General features: G+C 37.7%; 1 protein-coding gene across 1 annotated transcript in view; it reads left to right on the top strand.

Moving 5' to 3' along the window:
• The window catches only part of LOC124554728 (venom acid phosphatase Acph-1-like), a 265787-nt gene that overhangs the window by 147892 nt on the left and 92166 nt on the right, over window positions 1-25729 (top strand). The window contains exon 2 of the mRNA XM_047128374.1: window positions 9700-9798. Within this exon, the coding sequence (XP_046984330.1) occupies window positions 9700-9798 (99 nt within the window). The remainder of the gene's footprint in view (window positions 1-9699; window positions 9799-25729) is intronic.

Raw genomic sequence — 25729 nt, 5'->3', positions numbered from 1 at the left:
GAAGTGCTCTCTTTGAACACTGTTTACCTCTACGAAAGTCGTATTCTGGAAACCTCTACATATTTTCTCAAATAGCCTGTTTGCTGTAACAATCTCGATGTTTACGCACGAGTTTTCCATCAGATCGTGCCTCCTGGGGATACTAACAATGTAGAAATGCACTCGAGGCATCCTTTTGATTGTTTCCTTTAGGATTCTCGTTGCACGCCAAGTTTCATTACAGTAAACAGCATTTGCGCCTCCTATTATGATGCAGCTGTTACCGGTCGTTAATATGTTGTCACTGTTTTTCAGAATTTCGCGTAATGGCGCGCCTGGTTTGATGATGCCTGTTACATTAAGGTCTGGGTGATTTCTTCTCATAATTTCCGTAACTCCTCTCCCATGACTATCTGCAAAAATATATGTCTGTTGCTTGTATTCTTGCTTATGCATAACGTGGTTGTTTACTTTTTTTTCCTCACGAATATTTACCTTGTGTTTTTCTCCGTTTAATCCACATGTATATTTTTGTGTGGATAGTTTGTTCATATTTTTATCCATAGATGCACTATTAACACTTTCTTTTCTTGCGTTTAATTCACTTGTGTCTTTTTGAGTGATCAGTTCGTTCATATTTCTAGTTACAGTCGTACTGTTTACACTTTGTACATTTGGTTGTGCATACCTACGAATTTTATGGCTAGCATTAATGAGATCTTGTTGCCTTGACGATTCAGACAGTTCCCGTACGGTTAGTACCAAATTTTCCATTGTTTTTATATATTTTTTTATAATGTCAAGTTCTTTTTGAAGTTCGTCATGCACGCTGTCTTCTATTCCCGCGTAGCACTTTTCACTCGCGATCTCGCGGCCGTTACACTCTGTCACATTTACACTGTATTTGAAAATCTTCTTGAGCATAACAGCGTGAATGGCACCATTTATGTTTAAACACGCATATTCTAACTCCATTTAGCACTGTTTCGTCACAAACAATACACTTGATTGAAATTAAGTCCTCAAAAACTGCAGAGCGGTTTAAAGTTACGTGTACACTTGCCGCCAATGGTTCTTGATGAAAGCATGAATTATGAGTAGATGCGAAAGGATGAATATGAAAGTAATTTGTTAGGTGGCATATCAAAATGTAAAGAGTTGGAGAGATCTGAGACGAGAGAAAATGTTGCGGAGACAGAGGTAGTTCCATATACGGCCGACTTAAAAGGTACTGTGAATTCTGATGTGGTACGATGCAGTAATGGCAATTTGAGTGGTGTATCCGAGGAGATTGATGGCGTTATTGGTGGTGATTTCTATAATGTATTGATGGATGTTTTAAGTTACTAATCGTACGAGTTACTGGCGGAAGTTAATGGAGTTAACAGTGATAAAGTCTGTAGTGATTCGGTGGAAACAAGTGACGGTTTGTGTACAGGAGACAAAGTTTTAAGTTGTTTGGTTAAGCGCGAGAATGTTGCAGCTATTAATATGATAACTTTAGAGGGAGGGAAGAGTATATTTGAGGCTTACAAGGATGACGAAGTGATGGATTCTGAGGGTGATTTAAAGACTAGAGATGATTCAGAGGGTGATTCTGAGACTATAGAAGTGGATAAGGGGAAAGTATTTGCTTAGGAGATGACGTTAGTACTGAATGATATGGCAAGGAAGAAAGTGACTACTCTATAAATGATTGTAAATGGTACAGGAAAATTTTGAAGTCGTTACTATCTGTCTGGTGAGCGCAGGAGAAATATAAACCAGCAAGAGGTCTTGAAGGCAAAGGAAGTGTTTGATGAATTGTTTGATCGTGGTAATGCAATTCAAGGTTTGTCTGATGTTGTAATGTATACAGTACATAAGAAGGAGAGTGGAAGGGATATTGAAAATATGCTTTTGAGGGCGCAGTGTTTAGCGAAGGAAGAAATATATTAAAAATTGAGGTGGGTAATGAAAAAATAAGTGCACTTTTAGATTCTGGTAGTAATGTATCGGCAGTATGAGAGCAATTTGTAAATACAAACAAGAATGAGAACTTTGTAATTTTTCTGGTCAACAGCGGTAAGATAAAGGCAGCAGTTGGTGGGCTAAGTAAACCCATAAAACATGAAATGCATTTGCAGTTTAAGTGTAGTGATTACTATTTTAGTATGAGATATATTATAGAGAATGGTTTAGTTAAAGATTCTCTACTGTGTACAAATTACCTTGGTAAATATAAAACTTCTTTGAACTGTGTTGAGAAATAACTTGAATTCGAACTAAAGTGCAATATAAGGAAAGTAAAATCCAAAAATCTGTTAACTGGAGACCAATGACTTGCTCATACAGTAATTACTGAAGGTTGGGACAATTTTAATTCTATGTATGACCAAATAAAAGAAACTACTGAAACAGTTGAAGATATTTCGAACACAGAAAGGGAGGAATTGTGTAATTTATTGAGTCAGTGCGATGATATTTTCTTACACATGCATGGTAGGGCGATGGATTTGAGCATTCAATTAGGTTGAGGCCACATGAGCCTATCAGAATAAAACCATATGCGATTACTATTGCTGATCGGGAGGCAGTGCAGGCTATGTTAAAGCAGATCGTAGAATAAATATTGTGGAACAAAGTAGGAGTGATTACCGTAATCTGATTGCAATTGTTAAAAAGAAGGATAACTAAGATAGAATTGTTTTAGACACTCGAAAATTGAATAAGCTTATAGTGAGAGAACTAGATCAGCCAGACAACATGGAAGACCTCTTACAGAATTTTCACATTCTAAAACTGATGTCGAGAGTCAATTTGACCTGTGGCTTTTGACAGTTTTCGCTGGCTGAAGGGAGTAGGCAATACTGCTTTCCCATTTAAAGGATGAAGTTGTCAATTCAGAGTGGTACCATTCAGATTAACAATATCTGTTGCGATTTTCGGGAGAGTGTTCAGTCACCTACTAGGAGATCGATTAATGAGCAAACTTGTTGACTTTGTGGACGATATTTTGACTGCCACGGAATCTTGGCACGAACATTGCGTGTTTTTGGGGGAAAGTACTCTTGGTCTGGACCAGAAAACAACTAAAATCATACCGAGGGTTATGCGGTTTTTGAACGAAAATTTCTGGGTGATAGGGTGATGAATACTCCAAACCTATAGGAACTATTAAAGAACAACTCGACAAGGATATACAGCGATGTGAGAGGGATTTCTTAGCAATAAAGAACAAATTGTGCAGTAGTAAAACGTTATACTACTCTGACATGTCACTGCCGTTCTGTCTAGCTACAGACAGTTTCGATTATGGCATCACATGTGAGGTGTTCCAGGAAAAGTTGGTAGGAGAAGAGATAGAACACAGAAGTGTAGCTCTTGCGAGCTGTATGTAAAATAAACAAAAGAAGGGCTATAGCATTTCTGATAAAGAATTATTCGCATTTTTGTATGGGTTCAAAAAGTTATGGTTGTCTCTGGAGGATAAGGAGGTAACCGTGCTATCCGATCATAAAGCTCTTAGTTTACTGCGGGAAAGTAGGTTGCTAAATGATCGTCTTATGTACTGGGAAATGTTTTTGCAGCAATTGAACTATATCATAAGATATATAAAAGGAACTAAAAGTTGCATAGCTGACACACTGCCATGGCTACCTGTTGGGGAAAGAGGGCAATGATGAGGAAGAAGTAAATGAAGAGTTCAGATACTTATGCATGGAAGGAGTAGAAGGAGAAAGAGAGATTCATACTGTCTACAAGACCAGGCGATAAGCACAAAATGATGACCCCGAAATGAAAAATTTTGGCAGCAAGGGTTATGACAGGACACTCCACTACTATAAAATTCATAAGTGTGCTTTATTTCGTAGGGACGACCAGAAAACAAAGCTATGGAGACTGTGATTTCCAGAAAAGAATGCTGAGTACCTGACAGACCATCTCCGTTTACGTTTGGTGCATTACAGATCACAAAAAGTGTGTAGAAATCATGGAGGAATATGTGCACATAAACAACCCAGCTGGATGTGTGCGCACTCAGTTGGTCACTTGCGACAAATGTGAGTGGGTGAAACATTGCACTAACTCGCATCAGGGGAAACTGCAAAATATCATCCCTAGCAAAGTTAGCGAGTTGCTGGCAGCAGACTCGTTGACGTGCTTCACAAGGAAAGAACAATCCATCTTTAAGCTGAATTGTGCATATCACAGTCACAATACTAGAAGGAAACATGATATCCACTATGAACAGCCAAATCTAAGTATGGTGCAGAAAGGAGTCCATTTCAGTGGCTATAAGATTTTTAATGCCCTCCCTTCAAGAATTGAGTGTTTGGTAGATGATGATCTCTTGTTTAAAAAAACCTTAAGGCAGTTCCTATTGCAAGGATCATTTTATACAATAGAAGAGATCCTGAATTACGGTTTTTAACATTTCTTGTATTGTAAATTGCAAATGTGTGCCCAAATTTGTATTTGTAATACCGAATATTTTTATTGTAAACATATATTTTGCAATATTTATTTCTCTGTAACACTTATTATTTTGTAATATTTATCTGTCTCTAAAATGTATTTTTTGTAGTGGGACCTAAGTTAATGTTGTTTGTTTTGTAATCTCTATCTATCTCTAACATGTATTTTTTGTAGTGGGACCTAAGTTACTGTTTACTGTTTTTGTTTTGTTTTATGTATTACCATAAATTCTGGCCAAAAGCTTGTATAATTGACACGTTTCATATCCTGTGATAGTGTCACAACATGGATCACTGGAACAAGAGATAAATAAATAAATAAAATAAAAAAGACAGTTTTGAGCCACTCCCATCTTGATGTACTTTTAAAGTTAATCAAACTGTATCCGATACGAAAACCAAATAGCAAAATTCTGATTGCTAAACTCTAAAAGCATTTCTTTACTAAAGTAATACAACTAGAGAGGCTGTTGTCTGACAACAGTAGAAATAAAATGGGGCTGCAAGCACTTGCTCGAGTGGTGCCCCCATTTTATTTATACAGCCAATGGAAATCCAAATCAGTTTCAAGCACACCACTTTTATTTCGCCAAAAATAAAAAATAACTGAATTTCATGAACAAAACCAAATAAAAAATAAATTTTTACAATATCACAATAAATAAAAAATCAGAAAATCAAAACTCATAACAGAATGTGAAAATGATTGTAACTCAGTTATTCATAAATTTATAACTTAGAAAAACATACAAATGAAAAACATTCAATTTTTTGAGATTAAATTTTAAAAATATAAACACGTTTTTCATTTTTGTTCTATCCAATCATTTTTTATAGACGGGGAGTTTAAAAGCCTAAAAATAAAAGAATTAAAACCCAGAACAAAAGAATTAAAAACTAAAGAATATTCTAAACTTAATAAATCTAACCTTATTGAAAAAAATGTCAGTTACAATAATAATATTTTGATAATTTTTAATAATCGTCTTATATATGAAAATATATATCAAAATTTAAAATTAAAAAAAAAACTATATGATTCATATCAAACAGATGAAACATAGAATTTCTGTTGTTTATTGTATTAAAGAAATAAACATTTGAAGATGAAGGTGAATGGATTGTTACTTGCTTTTCCTGAAAATTTTCTAAGAGCATTTAAAGACATAATAAACTAGATTTATATTTCACAATTTTCAAACATTATCTGAAAATGTTATTATTCAATTTAAAGATAACATAGATACATTTAACATTTTATTATATTAATAATATTATTAGAAAATTTTATTAAAGGTATAAAGACAAGGAAAACTGGCTTTGTATTTGGAATTATCAAAAATTACCAGAAAATTTTATGAGAGAATTTAAAGATTATGTAGACTGGAGAAATATATATATATATATATATCTCCAGTCTACATAATATATATATATATATATATATATATATATATATATATATATATATATATATATATATATATATATATAAAATCAGGATCACATTTAACAATAGGTACTCTGCTTTCAATATTTTCAAAACAATTTTTAATTTGTTTGGTGCTTTATCTGTGTATTCACATTTTTAACAAGTTTTTAAATTCTTTTGCTAAATAATGTTTGGTAACAGCAGCATAACATTAATTCGATCACTCTACTCAACTAATCTTCTATTTTTAAAAGAATTGTAAGTCCTAGTTGCGTGAAAACTTTTACCTAACTCCTCCTCAAATTGTTCAATTTACTTTCTTCTTTTTGAATCCATTGCATTTAAATTTTCTCTAATTTATGTTTGATAATTTTTTATTAGTTTTTTATTCTTCTTCTAATTCATGGTTGTTAATTTTTGTACTAATTGTTGATTCTATTTCTCATTAATTTGTAAGGATACAACATATTTTTTCCAAATTATATTTGTGAATTTTTGAGTCTAAGTTTTATTGTAATTTTTCATACTTTGTTTTTTTATCCAAAGGTGTCCATTTACGAAATTTAAAATTGCATTAAACTTAGTGGCAGCTAAAGCACTGTTATCACTATGTCTATAATTATCCAGTAATAATTTTAACAGAGCTAACCAAAATAACCACAAATGAAATCATTATAATATAAATCATTTTTCTCAAATAACTAATTAATTGGTTTAGTATATTTCCACAAAATGAATCAATAACAGTTTTCATCTTATTTGATTTATAATAACAAATACAATAAGTACCACCTTTCTCAGTAATATTTAAATTAACTATACTACATTCAAATTTTTTGGATTCATTACATAACTCATCAGTGAAAAACACCTCTATAATGTCTAATTTTTAATTTCTTAGCAAGATTTTCTATATTAAAATTTATTAAGATTTATTATTCCTTTTAATTTTTGAGATTTTTTGTTCATTTTTTAACGCAGCACCAACTGAAGCTTTCCTTTTCATTACTAAATTATGCCGTTTTCGTTCTTCAAATTCTTTACTTTTAATTTGTTATCTGTTATTGTTTTTGCTACTGTACTGGCTATAAAATGGAAATGTCGTGTGGCTAGGGCCTCCCGTCGGGTAGACCGTTCGCCTGGTGCAGGTCTTTCGATTTGACGCCACTTCGGCGACCTGCGCGTCGATGAGGATGACTATGAACTACTGTACTGGCTATAAAATGGAAATGTCGTGTGGCTAGGGCCTCCCGTCGGGTAGACCGTTCGCCTGGTGCAGGTCTTTCGATTTGACGCCACTTCGGCGACCTGCGCGTCGATGAGGATGACTATGAACTGACAAAGGCTAAATATGGATTTGTAGCCAATAGTGATAATAAAAATCTACCTTAATATTTTGTTAACCCAGAACCTCTTCTGTTTACAAGATCATCAATAATTTTTTTTTCCCAATTCAAATACTCAACATTATAAGTAAATATCCAACAATTTTTCTATCTCGTTTTCTCGATTATGTATCAGTTAAAAATTATCAACACTACATTATTGCACATTATTTAGTTTAATTTTAATTGCTTTAAGTTTTATTTTAACACTAGGCAGCAAATTGTAATCAGTTGTAAAATTACTCAGTTATTTTGACTAAAATATAAAATTTATATTTAAAAATTTATAATAACAGTAGCAAAAGATATGTAGCTCTTAGAATGTAGCAATCTCAGACTCACCACAGGTCACTGTATCTGTCAGAGGCAGATACAGACAACTACACATGAAAACGGGGAGGTAGCATTCAAAAATTACTCTCCGATGAAATAGAATTCATCAACAGTCTAACAAAAGCATTACAATAAGAAAGGAAATAAAATAGAAACAAAACTGAAAGAAGACCCAAATTAATGAAAACTCAAAGCAAAAGTAGGTTATGCTAATGAGAGTTTTCTGGTAGTTTTCCCCAATTGTAAGGCAAATATTGGCATAAGAAATCCAACAGAAATGGAACAATAATGCATGAGAGAAGAGTTTTAAACGATTCTGTAAAAAAATATTTCACATCCTATGCAACAAATGTTGCTTTTCACCATTCTCAGATTGTCTGAATTTCCTACTTGACCCATTAATCTTGTGATGTACTTATTGATGTACTCGGCTTCAAGCATCTCAAAGTCTCACGTCTTGATGTCCATTGGTAATATATCATAAAATGATATTATATCACACAGTAGATGAATTTTAAAACTGTCTCCTCCCACCTTATTCACACTGTAAAGTTACTGATGACCAGTTCCAGTTCTATAGATCACAGTTTAAACGGATAAAGAGATGTGCATCTCTTCCTTCATCAACATATCCAGAAGAGGACTAATTCAGTCATTAGTCAGAGACACAGTATTGGTTGAACTGCACAGTGGGATAATGTGCAGTGACAGAAATATGGAAGTAAGAATGTCCACAAAATAAACTGCAGTACAATAACCAAGATTAATTAACAGTCAGCGAGATTAATCACAGGATTCAATAATTAGTGTTTGTGGAACATTAGCATCTTAATGTTTCATTTTACTACTGAACACATGATTTTATAATGCCAAGATGTTATAAGATTTCTGACTCTTCACATACTCAGTTGTTACACATATCCGGTAGTACATCTGGGGCTTTCATTTTAACCCACATAGTTACTGCATGTACAAATTCTGGTGACAGACTTCCTTCTACATGGATGTTTCTTGCTCACTTGTCTGACCAAGCCTCTTGCATATCGACATATGTAAGTTAAATCATTGGTTGACAATCACAGACTCTCAGTTTAACCGGCACAGAGATGTGAGCATCATGCTAGCTGGATGTGGACTGCTGATTTTGGAGGAGGGATGGCTATTTAAAGAGAACAGTCAAACATGATAAAATTTCTGAAACTAAGTGATGTTTTGAAAACCAACCAGGTTAGATTTGGATATTTTGTATGGAATATAAGACTTCATTATTTTCTGATTTATGAAAAATGTTGAAGGTTAGTAAATCACAAAGTGTACAGAACCTTATTATGCTGCTGTTGTCTGAATCCCCTACTTACAAGTATGGCATCCATCTTAAAATTAATCTTTTATAATGATAAATTATTCAAATTCTTAATTAGCGAGAGGCAAAGGCTGATCGACAAAAAGTAAACTGTTAAAGTTCACAATGAGACAAAACAGACATCTGAAATTATGAGTGTCTGAAATGTCAGTTCCATTTACCTCTGAAATTAATTAGTTCCAAGTTTTTAAAAATATAATCCAGGAAAGAGATGAAAGACTGTTTCTGTCTGAATGGTATCAGTATTTCCTCTTCTGCCCATTAGCTCAAAATGCATTCCCCCTTAGAGAACTTCTGTGAAGCCTGGAAGGTAGGAGATGAGTTATTGGCAGAACTAAAGCTGTCATGATGAGTCGTGATTCGCACTTGGGTAGCTCAGTCAGTAGAGCACTTGACTGTGACAAGCAAAGCTCCCAAGTTCAAGTCTCAGTCTGTCACACAGTTTTAATCTGTCAGAAGGTTAATATCAGTGCACACTTTGCTGCAGAGTAAAAAATTCATACTGTGTAAATTAATTCACATCTCCAACATATGCACAGTTTGTCAGATTATAATTTGGATAATGTCTGCTGAGCATAGTTTGGAGAGTGCACTGCTGCGCATGGTCAGTTTATATTCAAACTTAAACTAGTGCTTCTCAAAAAACTTTGCTATTTTGAGGATGGTCAATGCTTTCACCATTTTCCAGTGTAATTTTTGAAGAAAGCATTTTGTTATTGTTTTAACGTTCATATTTGTTTCATGTTTCAGGTATTTCGGCATGGTCCACGTACTCCAGGCGATACATATCCGAATGATCCTTATGTAAACGATGACTTTGCTCCTGTAGGCTGGGGGCAACTAACTAATGTAAGTTCCCTACAGTATAACAACTTTCATTCACAAATTAATCTATTTGTGATTATTTAGTCCTCTGCATGCATAACTTGTCCTGACACTCAGAGAGCAACTACATGCCAAACAGAAAAGCTTACCATTTTTAGTTATGTACCTAGCACAATAATTAAAGACAGTAGCTGCATCCTTAAGCATAATGTAGCAAAGATCACTTGAGAAAGATAACTGTTTCCTGGGTCACACTTATCTTTAAAAAATGGCAGGGGAACTGACAGAACAATTGTCGTATGTCGTTCAGCTATGCTTGTAGCTGAATTATAGAACATATGGGTTGAAATATAGTGACCTAACTAAAACAAAATGAGCTTATCTGTGGAAATCAGCATTGATTATAAAATCATTGCTCATGTGAAACCCAACTTACAATCTTCACACAAGATATCCCAGGCACCAGGGATAGAGGAACCAGACTGAGTCAAAAAACTTCTGATTTGGAGTCATATCAGTGCATTCTGAGGAAATTACTTCATAATGTACAGCTAACCAGGTTTGTTATTGCATTGAAAATGTCTTGCAAAGGTTGAGATAGAAAATTCTAAGAACTAGTTGTAGACCAGAAACTACATTCCATAGCATCTGTAAAGATAACATTAAACTAATAACAGATTACGTGATAGCATATCAGCAATCATTCTTTTTGTACTCCAACAGGAGTGAAAAAGGAAGAAGATATATGTGCCATGCTGTATCTGTATTCCAACTATGAAGGAGGTAGTATGCACAAAGAAGTTCAGATGTTACAATTATTTTTGTTGGTTTCTTGTCTCTGCCATCACTGATTGGGAACCAGCTCATGCAGTTTACTTCAATCATTATCAGTGAATGATGGAGCATCTATGACATATGGTTGATAATGAAAGTTAGCCAAAATTTCAGTCCCAAACAAAAGCATTTGTTGAGAGCCATAAGCAGAAATAATCATATTCAAAATTTTAAACATTTTAATGCATTGATTTATTTAAGGTGGACAGGTTAAGGACCACCAGGCTCTCTCTTATATCTAACCAGGCATTAACATATTTAACATTACATGTTATACAACATTTCGAAATTGAATTAGTTTAGATAAAAACTGATTTATGTTCTTTCATGGCAAGTACAATAATAAACACAAATTATGAGGAGTTAGGTTCCAATTTTGAGTGCTTGCAGCAATGGGATGAGAGAATGGAGTACAAGGGGGCAAGAAAGAGGAATGTGATAACACACTTAATGAAATTAAGGGAAAAGAAACTGGCTTGATTCATAGAGAATGAAAAGGGGAAAGAAGCATAACAGGGAGAAGATAGTAGCACTGCTTTCACTATTTGATTGAGGGAAAATTGGTCATATATGTTAATTTTTAGGGAAACATTGTGAGAGTGAAGGAAGGAAGTGCTCCAGATTCTTAAAAGTATCAAGGCAACTGAATGTGTGCAGAGTGGAGGGTAGATTGATCCAAAGTCAGACAGCAGCAATAGTAAAGGAGTTTGTCAATGTTTTTGTTTTACAAACCAGCACAGCTAAGATACTAGATAAGTGAGACCCTGTGTTTAGATTATGATGAGATGACAGGTATTTAAGCTCTAACACAAGGTACTGAGGTGTTTGTGCATTGAGGAACTGATGAAGTAGACATAACGTATAGTAGTTGCGCAACTTGTCTGACTGCAACCATCCTAACTAGACATATGAAGCACTGAGATGGTCATATATACAAATGATGATGATGTAATGAACACAAACATTGATGCTTAGTTCCAACCATCTAGTATTTCCCAGTTTTTGTCTTCAAGTTAACACTGAAGACAGACCATCATTCATCTGGATGATCATGGTACTGATGTATAACATGTGAACAGTATATTCATTGTATGTTCTCAGAACTATACTGTTTGTAAAAGAAAATATGGAGCATAGTGTAACCAATAATGAAATCCAAAATTATAATACAAGAAAAGGAGAGGATTACCACATAAAATTTAGTAATAAAAGAGCAACAGATCATAGTCCATTTTCTGCTGGAAGACATTTTTATAACAGATTGCCAAATAATATAAAATTGTTAAAAGGAAACATAGTTAAGACAAAATTAAAGCAATTGTTCATTGATAAATGTTTGTACTCCATCAAGGACTTTTAATGTTATTGTGTATAATTTATCTTTACTTCTAAACTTTTTTAATGTTCTTGTGTTTGTGAACAGACTACGGTATGTCCATGACTGGTAAGTTATTATGGACAAATAAACCACTTATTTATTTTATTTTATTTTATTTTATTCCCACAGACAGCAGAGTCCTGTTTGTTTTTCAAGTAGTTTCCAAACTACTTCAGCGCACTATCTAAAACTTTTAACTGTTTCATTTTTCTGAGCAGTATATCAAAGCTGACAACATTAAAACTTTCCTGAAGTCTATAAGGTCAAGAGTTACCTTAATCATGCAGTATTTGAGTTACTGTGTTCACGAAAGCAGGACTGACATTTGTCACATAAACTGAAATTCAATCAGTGTTCAGAAATTTTATCAAGGCTTTGTGTACAGCAGGCAATATGCTGATTGGACAGTAATCACAAGGCGATTGTGGGGTTTGGATCTTAGAAACAGGTTGGGTTATGCTTCTTTCCTGTGCAGTGGAATATGTTCCATTCACAAAAGAAGGATTAAATATGTCTGTTCAGACAGGTATTGGAAACATTTGTGACCAAAATTATGCTTGTATCTTCATTGCTTATCACTTACACAGTAAAAGATAACTTCTGTCACACACTGTTGTGACTCAGGGCATAGAGATGTAGAATGAGTACATTAATTATAACACTGGGAAAGTAAGAGATACATCAGACTGTGTATCACCGAGCAAACTCTGAGTAGGTACGACTTGTGTGCGACACAGCTTCAAAGAAACTTGTTAAAGGCACCCTTTAGTACTGTTCATCTACGAGGGATTATTATTATATTTATTGATAAACTGGCTAACGGCCTTCGCAGTGGTAACCTTGGATGGGTGAGTGTCCTGTATGCTGAATGCTGTTGGCAACTGAGGTGCACTCAGCCCTCATGAGGCAAACTGAGAAGCTACTTGACTGAGGAATAGCGGTTCTGGTCACGAAAACTGACTACGGCCAGGAGAGCTGTGTGCTGACCACATGCCTCTCCATATCTGCATCCAGTGATGCTCCTGGGCTGAGAAGATGACACGGTGGCTGGTCAGTACCGTTGGGTCTTCCAAGGCCTGTTCAGACATATTTTAGTTTTTGTTGAAAAACTGGAAGTGTTTAAAGAAGATGTTTGCAACACATGATGGGTATCATTTAGCTAGCAATTGAAAGTTACAGAGATGCCTCACAAATTCCACTGTAAGGCACTACAAGAATGTTATTACACACGTGAAGGTTACAGTAAACGTTCATACATGACTGATACAAGATCTCAGCTCAACATATGAAACAAATATGATAGCACCACAGAATAAGAGAACAGCATACAGTAGCAATCTATGGCAATTGTTTCTCCTGCGCAGCATATAAAGATAGAAAGATAGAGAATATACAGATAGACAAACATCAGTGTTTATGGTATCTTCTGCTTGAGCACCATGCGCTAGCTTGCAGAGTAAAAATGAAAAAAGGGAGTCTCACTAAGTTTCCAGTTCACAGAGCTGTCAATAAAATAATTCCATAAATGTTATTACTAAAAACAGGTATCAGATTCTTGATTAAACAATGTAAGATGTAGCATTTAAGTCTGGGCAAACAAAGTGCAGCATCTAAAACTGTAAAAAAACTGCCAGTAATAAGTTTAAAAAACAAGCACTAACCTCATGTGCTGACCTAAGTGAACACAAACAAACTGTCCAAGATAACAGCAGTGAAATCCATGAAAACGTATGGAAGAAACAGGTCCAAGAGAACAACAAAAGAAGCAACGTGAATCAGAAACACAAGAAGGGATGGATTCTAGTACACGGAGGCAGTCACAGTAGCAGAATAGCACAAAACATCGCGAGTATTCAGGATGACTTTACAGCTGTGTGTCACATTTAACCTGGAGCACCTCTTGTGTGCAAGATAGTGACTCTTTTTCATCAAATGATTGTCTCATAATCATGGGAGGTACAAATGATGTAGCAATGATGTGTGTGCAAGATACACATGACTGATACAAGATCTCAGCTCAACATATGAAAGAAATATGATAGCACCACAGAATAAGAGAACAGCATACAGTAGCAATCTATGGCAATTGTTTCTCCTGCGCAGCATATAAAGATAGAAAGATAGAGAATATACAGGTAGACAAACATCAGTGTTTATGGTATCTTCTGCTTGACCACCATGTGCTAGCTTGCACCATGCAGTACAGCTTCAATTGGAGGCAAAAAGAAACTATGCTGATGATGATGTCCCATACTCCTTGATAGAGTGTAGGGGATGATGCGGGAGAGCTGCACTGCTGTACTAGGCAAGGTTCTAGTGGAGGTAGTTTGCCATCGAATGATTGTCTCATAATCATGGGAGGTACAAATGATGTAGCAAAGAATCAAGCAAATGACACTATCAGATACATGAAAGTGGCACTCACTAAGTTGATTAACACTAAAGTAATTATCATTAATTTTCCACAGAGACATGATCTAATGGAACAATCTATAGTGAACCTGGTAGCGCACAAGACAAATGATAGGCTTAAAACAATATGTAATAAATTTCACAGTGTGTCCCTGGTAAATGTCAGAAATCTAGAAAGAGATCTGCACACAACTCACGGTATGCACATGAATGAAAGAGGCAAAAAGATTGTCAGCAAATTAAAAGTGGTGTAAATAAGTGCATTGCCAGGAATGGTGCAACACATCAAATCAGAATCTGCAGGCAAGCCTGGGAAACTTGCAAAGCCTGCTGGACAGTTTGGGAGGCGTAAATCATCCTGTATAGTTCAGCAGGATAGTATAGTTCACCAGAATTTCTTAAAAACAAGCACAATGATCTGGATATTATTACATGTCTTGATAAACCTGATATTTTAGTAATTACTGAGCATCGGTATACTGAAGACCTAATTAGCATTAGTCGACCACTCTCCATTAAATTTTGTTCTGGTTTTAGTAGGAAAAACAAGAGTGGGGGTAGCGTAGCAAACTTCACTGTTAAAGCAAGTAATTTCAGTGTTGTTGACTAAGTGCGTACTGCATAGAAGGAAACACAGAATTTACTGCAATAAATCTAAAATGGAGTAGAGAAAATATAGGAATTATCGGTGTGTATAAGCCACTTGGGGCATGTATGGATACATTTTTCAAAAATCTATCTTACTTGCTGGTATATATAGACAGTACATTTTCTTGGTTAAATGGCCATACAAATACTATAATAAAGGAGATATAAATATAGACTTATTAACCACTTACGCCATCTCCAAAAAGCTACACCTCCTACTCCACTTATCCATGAGCCAAGTAGAGAAATTGGCAACAGCAAAACATAACTGGGTAACATAATAACAAACATGACCCATCTTTCCTACTGTTCATCTGTTCCAAAACTAGCCATCACTAATCACCATGCAGTACAGCTTCAATTGGAGGCAAAAAGAAACTATGCTGATGATGATGTCCCATACTCCTTGATAGAGCGTAGGGGATGATGCGGGAGAGCTGCACTGCTGTACTAGGCAAGGTTCTAGTGGAGGTAGTTTGCCATTGCCTTCCTCCAACCATAATGGGGATGAATGATGATGATGAAGACGACACAACAACACTCAGTCATCTCAAGGCAGGTGAAAATCTCTGACCCCACCGGGAATCAAACCCGGGACTCCGTGCTTGGGAAGCAAGAACGCTACTGCGAGACCACAAGCTGTGGACAAAGAAACTATATGTAAGCAAAAGAATTATGTACGAGGGCCATTTTTTTTTTCAACCTCCGATCACTTAGTGTAGAAGCTATGCAAGCGGCAGAAAGTGGACATGCGCTATAGGCTACTGCGCAACTCCACCATTGACAACCTCAAGGCATCAGTCCGTGTAGCACTACAGCCACGTGAACATGGCTGCCATCATTCTTGCTCCTGCCAAGTGTGAATTACGAAGTGTAATTCAGTTTCTGAAAAAAAAAAAAAAAGGGGGGGGGGGAATAGTGCAGCAGAAATTCATCAGGGAAGGAGCCGAGTGTAAGGTGATAACTTCATGACTGATGGTGTTGTGCATGAATGGTGGTGAAAGTTTAAAGATGGCCAAAATGATGTACATGATGAAGGGGGCCAAGGATGCAAGTCTGTTGTTACAGCTGACCTTGTTGAAAGAGTTGACAGAATGGTTAGAGAAAATTGTAGGTTCATCATAACTGATTTGTCTATAGAAATTCTCGAAGTTTCAAGATCTCCCATACACTCTATCATTACTCAACATTTAGGCTACAAAAACCTTTGTGCTAGTTGGGTTCCAAAAATGTTGACAGACGCTCACAAAAGTCACCGAATGGTGCCAGCTTTGAATTTCCTTGGCCGTTATCATGAACTTTTTGAAATCAATTGTTACTGGAGATGAAACATGGATCCAATATGATACACTGGAAACAAAATGACAATCACAACAATGGATGCATCCAAATTCACCAGACAAACCAAAAAAATTCAAACAAACATTCAACAAAAAGGTTATGGCTACTGTGTTTTGGAACCAAAAAGGTGTGTTGCTTGTAGAGTTTATGCAGCCTGGAACCACTATCAATGTAGCTGCTCATTGTGAAACTTTACAACATTTGCGGAGAGCCATTCAAAACAAATAAAGAGGAATGCTGACTTCAAGAATTGTGTTGATCCATGACAACGCTTGTCCACACACTGCTGGCACAACCCAATGGCTCCTTGAACAATTTCAATCGGACATTTTCGATCATCTGCCATACAGTCCTGACATGGCACCCAGTGACTTTCACCTTTTTCCTGAACCGAAGACGTAGCTAGGAGGGTAGCACTTTCAAACCAATGAAGGTCTTCAAAATGTCAACGCTCATTTGACATCATTGGCGGCAACATTTTCTGAAGAGGGCATTGTAAAGCTTGTCCACAGGTACTATAAATTTCTCAATCTTTTTGGTGATTATGTCGAAAAGTAACCCTAACGATACAAAACTTTTGGAAGTAAAAGAATTGTTTTCTATGAACGTGTCTTTTATTTATAGCCTATTGGAAGTTGGGGGGGGGGGGGGGAAAAACAGCCCTCATATAATGATACTTCTGCTACTGTTTTAATGCCACATGCCAGTTGTAGCCACAAAAGTTAAACAAACTAAAAATATAAACAAAAGTATCTGCATAAATAATGATGTCATTGAAGCAAGTGAAGAATTAAAATTATTCCAAGTGTAATGTCAAATAACGGACAAAATCTCAAGCTAAGGGAGTCCTTCGAAATTTATCAAGAATACCATGAAGATTTAGTAATACAGACCAGAAGCATCTCTGATGCAAACAAGCTTCAGGCTGATATGAAACTTCCTGGCAGATTAAAACTGTGTGCCCGACCGAGACTCGAACTCGGGACCTTTGCCTTTCACAGGCAAGTGCTCTATCAACTGAGCTACCAAAGCACGACTCACGCCCGGTGCTCACAGCTTTACTTCTACCAGTATCTCGTCTCCTACCTTCCAAACTTTACAGAAGCTCTCCTGTGAACCTTGCAGAACTAGTCTCAGTCGGCCACACACTTTTAATCTGCCAGGAAGTTTCATATCAGCGCACACTCCACTGCAGAGTGAAAATCTCATTCTGGAAACATCCCCCAGGCTGTGGCTAAGCCATGTCTCCACAGTATCCTTTCTTTCAGGAGTGCTAGTTCTGCAAGGTTCACAGGAGAGCTTCTGTAAAGTTTGGACGGTAGGAGACGAGATACTGGCAGAAGTAAAGCTTTGAACACCGGGCGTGAGTCGTGCTTCGGTAGCTCAGTTGGTAGAGCACTTGCCCGTGAAAGGCAAAGGTCCCGAGTTCGTGTCTCGGTCAGGCACACAGTTTTAATCTGCCAGGAAGTTTCATATCAGCGCACACTCCGCTGCAGAGTGAAAATCTCATTCAAGCTTCAGGCTTTCCACACAATGTTACTACTGGTGTCTGGGGAGTGATAAACTGTTTTAGAACAGGCCGAGACAAATTCTGCATGGACTTTATAATTGGACACAGTGGGATGGTAGTGAAAGATCAACTTAAAATTGCTAATATATTCAATGAATATTTTTCTTCAGTAGGGGAAGTTATCAATGGCAAACATAATAACCTGTAGTACAATTTTAAAGGCAATCCATCTGAGCATAGCATATATCTATCCCCCACAAATTGCAAATAAATACTGAACAACATTAGCTCTCTAAAATCTTCTAGTTCCACAGGCCATGATGGCTTCAGTATTAATGCAATAAAAGTGTGTAGACAAAATGTCTCTGTACCTTTGTCTGTAGCATTAAATAATGCAATAAAATCAGGCACCATTCCGGGCAGACTAAAAATAGCTCAGGTAACACCAATCTTTAAAAAAAGTGACAAACTCAAGATCCAGAACTACAGACCACTCTCAATGCTTCCTGTATTTTCCAAAATAGTTGAAAAAGTCGTATATAACAGAAATATAAACTTTCTCCAGGTGCACAACCTAACGTTTGAAAATCAAAATGGATTCTTAAAATGTAAATCAATTAGCACAGCAGCTGCTCAGTTAATTAAAGAGAGAAGTGTCATCAAGAGCAAGTGAATCACACTATCCTACTAGATAAGCTATGGAACACTGGCATCAGAGACACTGCTCTGACCTAGTAAAATCTTACATGAATAACCAAAAACGGTTTTTACTGCTTAAAACTGAAAGTGGTGCTCACAAATCCAGAATCATTACTATAAAATATGGACTGCCTCGTGGCTCAGTATTGGCTTCTCTTCTGCTTTTGATTTATGTAGATGACATAGGATATTGCACTCACAGTTCCACAATAGTTCTGTATGTAGATGATACATCAATTGTGTGTAAAAAGAAATCATTTAATGAACTAGAGATCTACTGTAATGTAACAAGTGAAATTGTTCAGTATTTAAATAAAAGCTACTTAAATGTAAGCAGCAGTAAAACATGTCTCATGGAGTTTAACAATAGTAGTTTTAATGATGACATTAAACTATACATAGGCAATGAATTAGTAAAAGAAGAGTTTGGTGTAAAATACCTCAGTTTAATAATTCAAAGCAATCTAAATTATTGGGACACACATGTTGACGCTCTAGCAGTTAAGTTTTAGTACTTGCAATTACTATGATTACCTAGTCCTGCAAAGACACAGATGTCCTAAAGACTGCATTCCATGTGCTCTATTTTTCTCTCACCTGAATTACGGAATAGAAATTTGGGGAGCAACAAACACAGCAAATCTAAACATCCTACTTCTACTTCAAAAATCTGTGGAGCAAAATATAAGGAATCATGCTGCGGCTTGTTTCCAAAAACTGGTGTGCTAACCATAATGAACATGTACATTTCAAATAGCTATATTACTTGTTGAAAGACTGCAGTCCAACATTTGTTCTGATTTGCATCAGTACAATACCAGAAATAAAAAAAAAAATTTCACCAGCAGCCACACACCAATACTCTATGAAAAGGGTACACATCATGCAGGTTTAAAGTTAGCCAATGCACTGCCCAGTAAATTTATGACCCTATCCACAATGAAGCTTAAATTTCAACTAAGGATATTCCTTTTACAAAATCCCTTTTACACATTAGAAGAATACCATGCTTACATGCAGAATAAGAAGTGCTTTAAAAATATTTAAATTGTGTTAAGCAGACCATTTTCTTTGAAATTCAATCACATTGTTAATTGATGACATGCTCAGATGGATGTACTATTGTTGTTATAACTTCAAGTTGAACAAATATATTTCAAGGAAGACGCAATACATGAAAGTCACAGATCAAGTAAACAGAGTAAGACGTGTGTACATGGTTAAATCATAACTAAGTCCAAGTCTAGCGGCCGCTGGCTGGCTGGCCGCTTAGGTGGTGCTGCTGCTGCATGGCTGGCAGACAGCGCCGCATGTAGAGGAAGTGCGTAACTGCATGGCGGCACTTTGAAAGATCGGCGAGTCACAGTACTTTTCCCACCTTTGAATTTTTGGCACAGGTCTTGATGGAGGTGACCTGTAGATTGCTAATATCCATAGGTGTTGTTTGACTGGCCATAAAGTCTCAAGGAGGAGGCTTCCCGTATGGATGGAAGTGTCCCCAATGATAACGGGTCGAGATGACAGGAGACGTGGGGGTTGAATCTGCTTGGGTCCCATGCACCAATCTGCCCGTTGCGGCAAGTCCGGTTGTTATAACAGGAGACATGGGCGATGTGTCCGTGTCCGTAGGAGAAGGAGGCGAGTAGAGTTGCTCCGACAGATGATGGTCATCTGGTTCCTGCATGGGCACGACTCCTGGGGGCATCGGTTCTTGTGCTGGCACCGATATGATGGTGAGAGGACTGCGTTGTGAGTAATGAGAGATTCCAGTATCCCGAGTGTCAGGTAGAGCCGAAGGTGGTGTAGCGGCATGCGGAACAGGCATTGCCGGCACACGAGGCCGAAGCTGGTCTGAATGACGCACTGTAACACCCGTGTCCGTCTGGATTTTATACAGGCGTGGGCCACGGTGTCGCAAGATGTGGCCAGGATTACATTTTGGCCGCCTGCCATATCCCCGTACCCATACAAGGTCGTTGGCGCTGAACCGGCCAAGCGAAGGCACCCGCAGCCGTGAGCTGGAAGGCCGCAGAAGATGAAGTAGTGCGCGGGGCTGTCGGCCATGTAAGAGCTCAGCTGGGCTGTGGTCGCTCATGGGGGGTGAAACGGTAAGAAGCCAGAAATTGGAGAACCGCATCATCAGCAGCAGAAGAAGTCAGGAGTTTCCTCATCTGAGCCTCAAATGTGCGGACCAGTCGTTCAGGCTCACCGTTTGACTGTGGATGGAACGGAGGAACCATGACATGCATGACGCCGTGACGGGCACAAAAACCCGCAAAATCAGAAGAGGCAAAGTGCGGACCATTATCAGTAACAAGAGTAGAGGGGAGGCCTTCCAAAGAAAAAATGCGAGCTAGAGCATTGGTGGTTGCCACAGTGGTAGGCGACGTGCAACGGACAATGAAAGGAAAGTTAGAGTAGGCGTCAATAACGAGAAGCCAATAAGTACTTAAAATGGGTCCCGTGAAGTCAGCATGAATATGCTCCCAGGGTTTCTCAGGCGAAGGCCACGGTGCCAAAGATGACTTTGGGGTGGCGGCCTGTGACGCTCAAGGGCCACAGGCAGCAACCATGTGTGCGATTTCAGAGTCGATGTCGGGCCAGTACACATGACGGCGCGCCAGAGATTTTCTGCGAGAGACACCCCAGTGCCCTTGGTGAAGGAGGCGCAAGACTGAAGCATGCAAAGACGCAGGTACCACAACACATGGCAAAGCATTTTCGGTGGAAAGGAGGATAACACCATCCCTAGCCGTGATTTGGTAACGCAAAGCCTAGTAGTTCCGCAACGGATCAGAAGTCTTAGCGGACGGACGATCTGGCCAATGATTCTGAATACGGCATAAAAGCCGGGAGAGGGTAGGGTCAGAACCCGTAGCAGCCGCCAGCCAGTCCCCGGTGATGGGGAACCCGTCCACAACCCGCTGCTCGGCAACATCCAGGTGGAAACACAAAAGTTCATCCCTATCGAATGCCAGATCAGGACCAATGGGAAGGCGAGACAGTGCATCAGCGTTTGCATGTTGAGCTGTTGGCCGGAAATGAATCTCATAATTGAAACGAGACAAGTAAAGAGCCCAATGTGGGAGGCGGTGTGCAGTCTTGCCGGGAAGTGACGTTGATGGATGAAACTAGGAAACGAGTGGTTTGTGATCCGTAACAAGATGAAATTTGGATCCATAGAGAAAAACACCAAACTTCTGAAGAGCATAAATAGTGGCCAAAGCTTCTTTTTCAATTTGAGAATACTTTTGTTGGGCATCCATGAGCGTTTTGGAGGTATAAGCAATGGGTTGTTCAGAACCGTTCATGAACATCATGCATGCGGTCGGATTTTCAAACGGATGGCACAAGACCATTTTTATTTTTTTATTTTTTTTTATTTTTTTTTTGCATTTGTGACACACGGCCCAATGTTGTGGACAATCTTCTCATGAATGTTTCGTAAAACACCGCGGACATGAAGGAAGTTGCTGTTGGTTTTGCTGCAGTTTCTTAGAGGTTTGCTTGCAGTTAAGCCGAGGCTGCACTTGGGAGTGTACTGCAGCCACGCAGCCACGTCGGCCGGCGGGGACACGCCACACGCTTCGTCAACATCACACAAAGGTTGTATTTCCCCGACATCGCCCCATGCCTCTATTTGCACTCCAGCGGTGCAAGAAATTTCAAAAGACTGAGCGATGGATAGGATTTCATCTAGAGTCGGATTTGCCAACTGAAGGGCACGCTGCCTAACTTCTTTGTCGGGCGCCGATCAGATAATAGCATCCCATACCATGGAATCGGTGTAGGATTCTTTGTGAACTTCAGTAACAAATTGACACTTTCTACTGAGGCCGTGAAGTTCAGCGGCCCAAGCGCGGTAGGATTGATTCGGTTGTTTTTGACAACGATAAAAGGCAACACGAGTGGCTACCACATGCGTTTGCTTTTGAAAATAGACAGACAGAAGTGAGCACATTTCAGCAGAGGACAAAGACGCAGGATCTTTCAAAGGAGCCAATTGCAACAACAACCGATACATTTAAGGTGAAATCCATGAAAGGAACAGAGACTTACATGTTTGTTCATCCGCGACATGAAATGCCAAGAAGTGCTGTCGAAGACGTTTTTCGTAATCAGACCAGTCTTCCGCCGTCTCGTTGTAAGGAGGAAAAGTAGGTAGAGACAATGACGAGAGACGCCCCGCATTTGATGCTGTGATGAAATCATGAATCGCATTTGTGAGAAGCGTTTGCTGTTCTATGAGACCTTGCAATAGTTGCTCTAAAGTAGCCATGGAAACACGTGGGTCAACGACAGAAAAGAAAAATCCCATCCTTATCGCCAGTTGTTATAACTTCAAGTTGAACAAATATATTTCAAGGAAGACGCAATACATGAAAGTCACAGATCAAGTAAACAGAGTAAGATGTGTGTACACTTTAACGGTCAAATCATAACTGAGTCCAAGTCTAGCGGTTGCTGGCTGGCTGGCTGCTTAGGTGGTGGTGCTGCTGCTGCATGGCTGGCAGACAGCGCCGCATGTAGAGGATGCGCGTAACTGCGCAGCAGCACTTTGAAAGATTGGCGAGTCACAACAATTGTGCTATGTATCAAGAATTGTAGCCTGTTTTTATACATATGCAATGAGTCATTCAATGCTTTTATTTATTATTGTGATTCAAGATAACAAAAACAGAATACTTTCCTTCCTGTCTTTCCCTGCAATTGTAATCTATTTCCATATGCATTCTTATTCTTAAGCTTAAAAGGGAAACACAGTATATTGGGACATCTAAATCTCATTAAGCACATGACTTGACTATGGCAACCCACTCATGCCCACTTACCAATGATGATCCTATCCTGCATGTTCCAGCTTCTGACTCAAAAACCTATATTTATTGCGTGGTAGCAACAGGGGTTTTATATCATTCTAACAAAGAAACTGTCCCACTGCTTGAGAGAGGCCCAATTCAAATCTGACAACAATAGAGGCCAAGGAAAGTACCATTTCACCTTAATCCACATTAAACACTTCCTGGACAGTTGAGCCATATGAGTGGTAGCATTACCTTGAAAACAAAGTCCACTACTAGGATTGATGACTGCATATTGAACGAACTTGCTTACCAAAGCTGATTACATAAACCTTAACATTTACTCTTCTGTGTGATATAATAACAGAACATTGTGAGCATACAGCACCACTAGAGTGATGAGTAACAGAATCCTGGCACGAATGTGTGATCGTGATCAGCCAGTGTGCATGTTGTGATGATGCTCGCCTGCTTTATCTCTTCATTGATTGTCCTCAGTGTAAACAAACTGGCTGAAAAAATAGGGGGTGGAAGTGCAACTACTGTCTACTGTAAATGATGTATCCGACAGAGGCACATTTGCGTTTCTCTGTCTTTTACTTTCACTTTTCACATCCCACCATATACACATTTATGTGTCCAGTGCACTATTGTTTAATTTTCAATAAGCCTAATTAATAGGCTGCAGGTGAAAATCCTCATACTGCTACAATAGTTTACTGTTGAACATCCACGAGCAGTAGAAAACATAACCATAAAGTTCACAGTTCTTGAAAAATAGAAAGGTATGTATGCAGCAGACACTATCAGTGTTTTAACATACAGCCTATTGGTGTAACACTTATTTCATTGTTAAGTTGATGCATTGTTGTCATTCTAACCAATACAGGTTTCTCGTCTGAAACTCAGCCATAGACTGACTGTCTCATGACCAAAAATTGGGCCCTTATATATCCTCACTGTAATAGGCGCTGAAACTACACATTGTTTAAAGTTTAATTTACAGAAATTACAATTAAAACTTATCTCATTAAACTGAATATATTGAAAAATTGGTTCTTTTTAACAGTTTCTTCTACTACAAGAGTTAAGCTGAATTATTTGTTTAAATCATGAAATTAACAAATATAAGTACACAAACAATACTTTGGACAAAACTGTTAATTACTTTGGAATTAATTAAGGGCTGGCTTTGCTAACATGTTTTCGAATAGAGCCAAATAGATCCTTTAAGAATATTCTTAGTTGTTCCTCCAAATGTTTATACTTAGTACAGATTTTATGGTTGCTTATACGTCAACAACAGAATTTAAGTTACGAAACAATTACTGATTTCACCCTATAATGAAAGTATTGACTAGTAGTAGTCGAAATAAATTAGAAGATCTGGTGTTATATTCTTTAAAACTGAGGGCCAAGCTTTCTCTTTAATGAAAGTGCAGATTATACTCATGTATGTTAATAGTAATTAGTCGAAATGAAAAAATGAATTTAAGTAGGCAGATGGCAACACAAGAGGGGGAGTAAAAATATCCCAGCTTGCATCTTCACCTTCTTCACAATGTGTTGACAGCCATGCAAATGGGTGTGTGTGGTGGGACAGTTTTATGGACAGGTAAAGGGATGAGTTCACATTTCTGCACACAGATGGTGGTCACTTTGATATGTGACTGACAAGCTCTCAGGTTTGAGAAATCCTGGTGGAATGGTGGACAGCAGTGGCTGGGCCATTTCCTGAGGTGGAAAAACAGAGACATTGGAGTTGAAAGTGGAGAGAGTCCAAATGGCAACTCTGTGTGACCATTGCAATGTGCAAAAATAAGACTAAAATTACTAAATATTAAACCACTTGAGGTACTGAGGAGCTAGCAGGCTCATTTTGACAAGGAAAATAAGACAACTGTGACAGTAAAGGTACCCATCAATGTCTGAAATACTTTATAAGTTTTTACAAATTGAATATTTGGAGTACTGCTCTATCTGTAAAAAAAGTACATTTCCCCAGCTCATTATGCATTTACAACAAATGAGGTGACAATGTATAGATATCAATGAGCCCTATCAGCCAGTCACAGTAGACATGTTAAAATAGTACGCAGTTTTGTATTAAAGGCTGGGATGTGCCCTCTGCACTCCAAAATTTTTTTATTTTATTTTTATAAACAAAAAAAATAATTAAAATCATAAAAGTAATGGCGGTATCCAAGACTAGATGTAAGTAGGGAACATCAGCATGGTGAACTGTATTTATTTGCATTTATTTATTTTATAAAACCTGGGGAAAAATGTGACAGTTGGTACAAAATCATTTTTTATAAATAAGCTATTGTA

The sequence above is a fragment of the Schistocerca americana genome, chromosome X (assembly GCF_021461395.2).
Source record: "Schistocerca americana isolate TAMUIC-IGC-003095 chromosome X, iqSchAmer2.1, whole genome shotgun sequence".
Classification (NCBI taxonomy): domain Eukaryota; kingdom Metazoa; phylum Arthropoda; class Insecta; order Orthoptera; family Acrididae; genus Schistocerca; species Schistocerca americana.
This window is presented reverse-complemented; position numbering and strand designations above follow the sequence as displayed.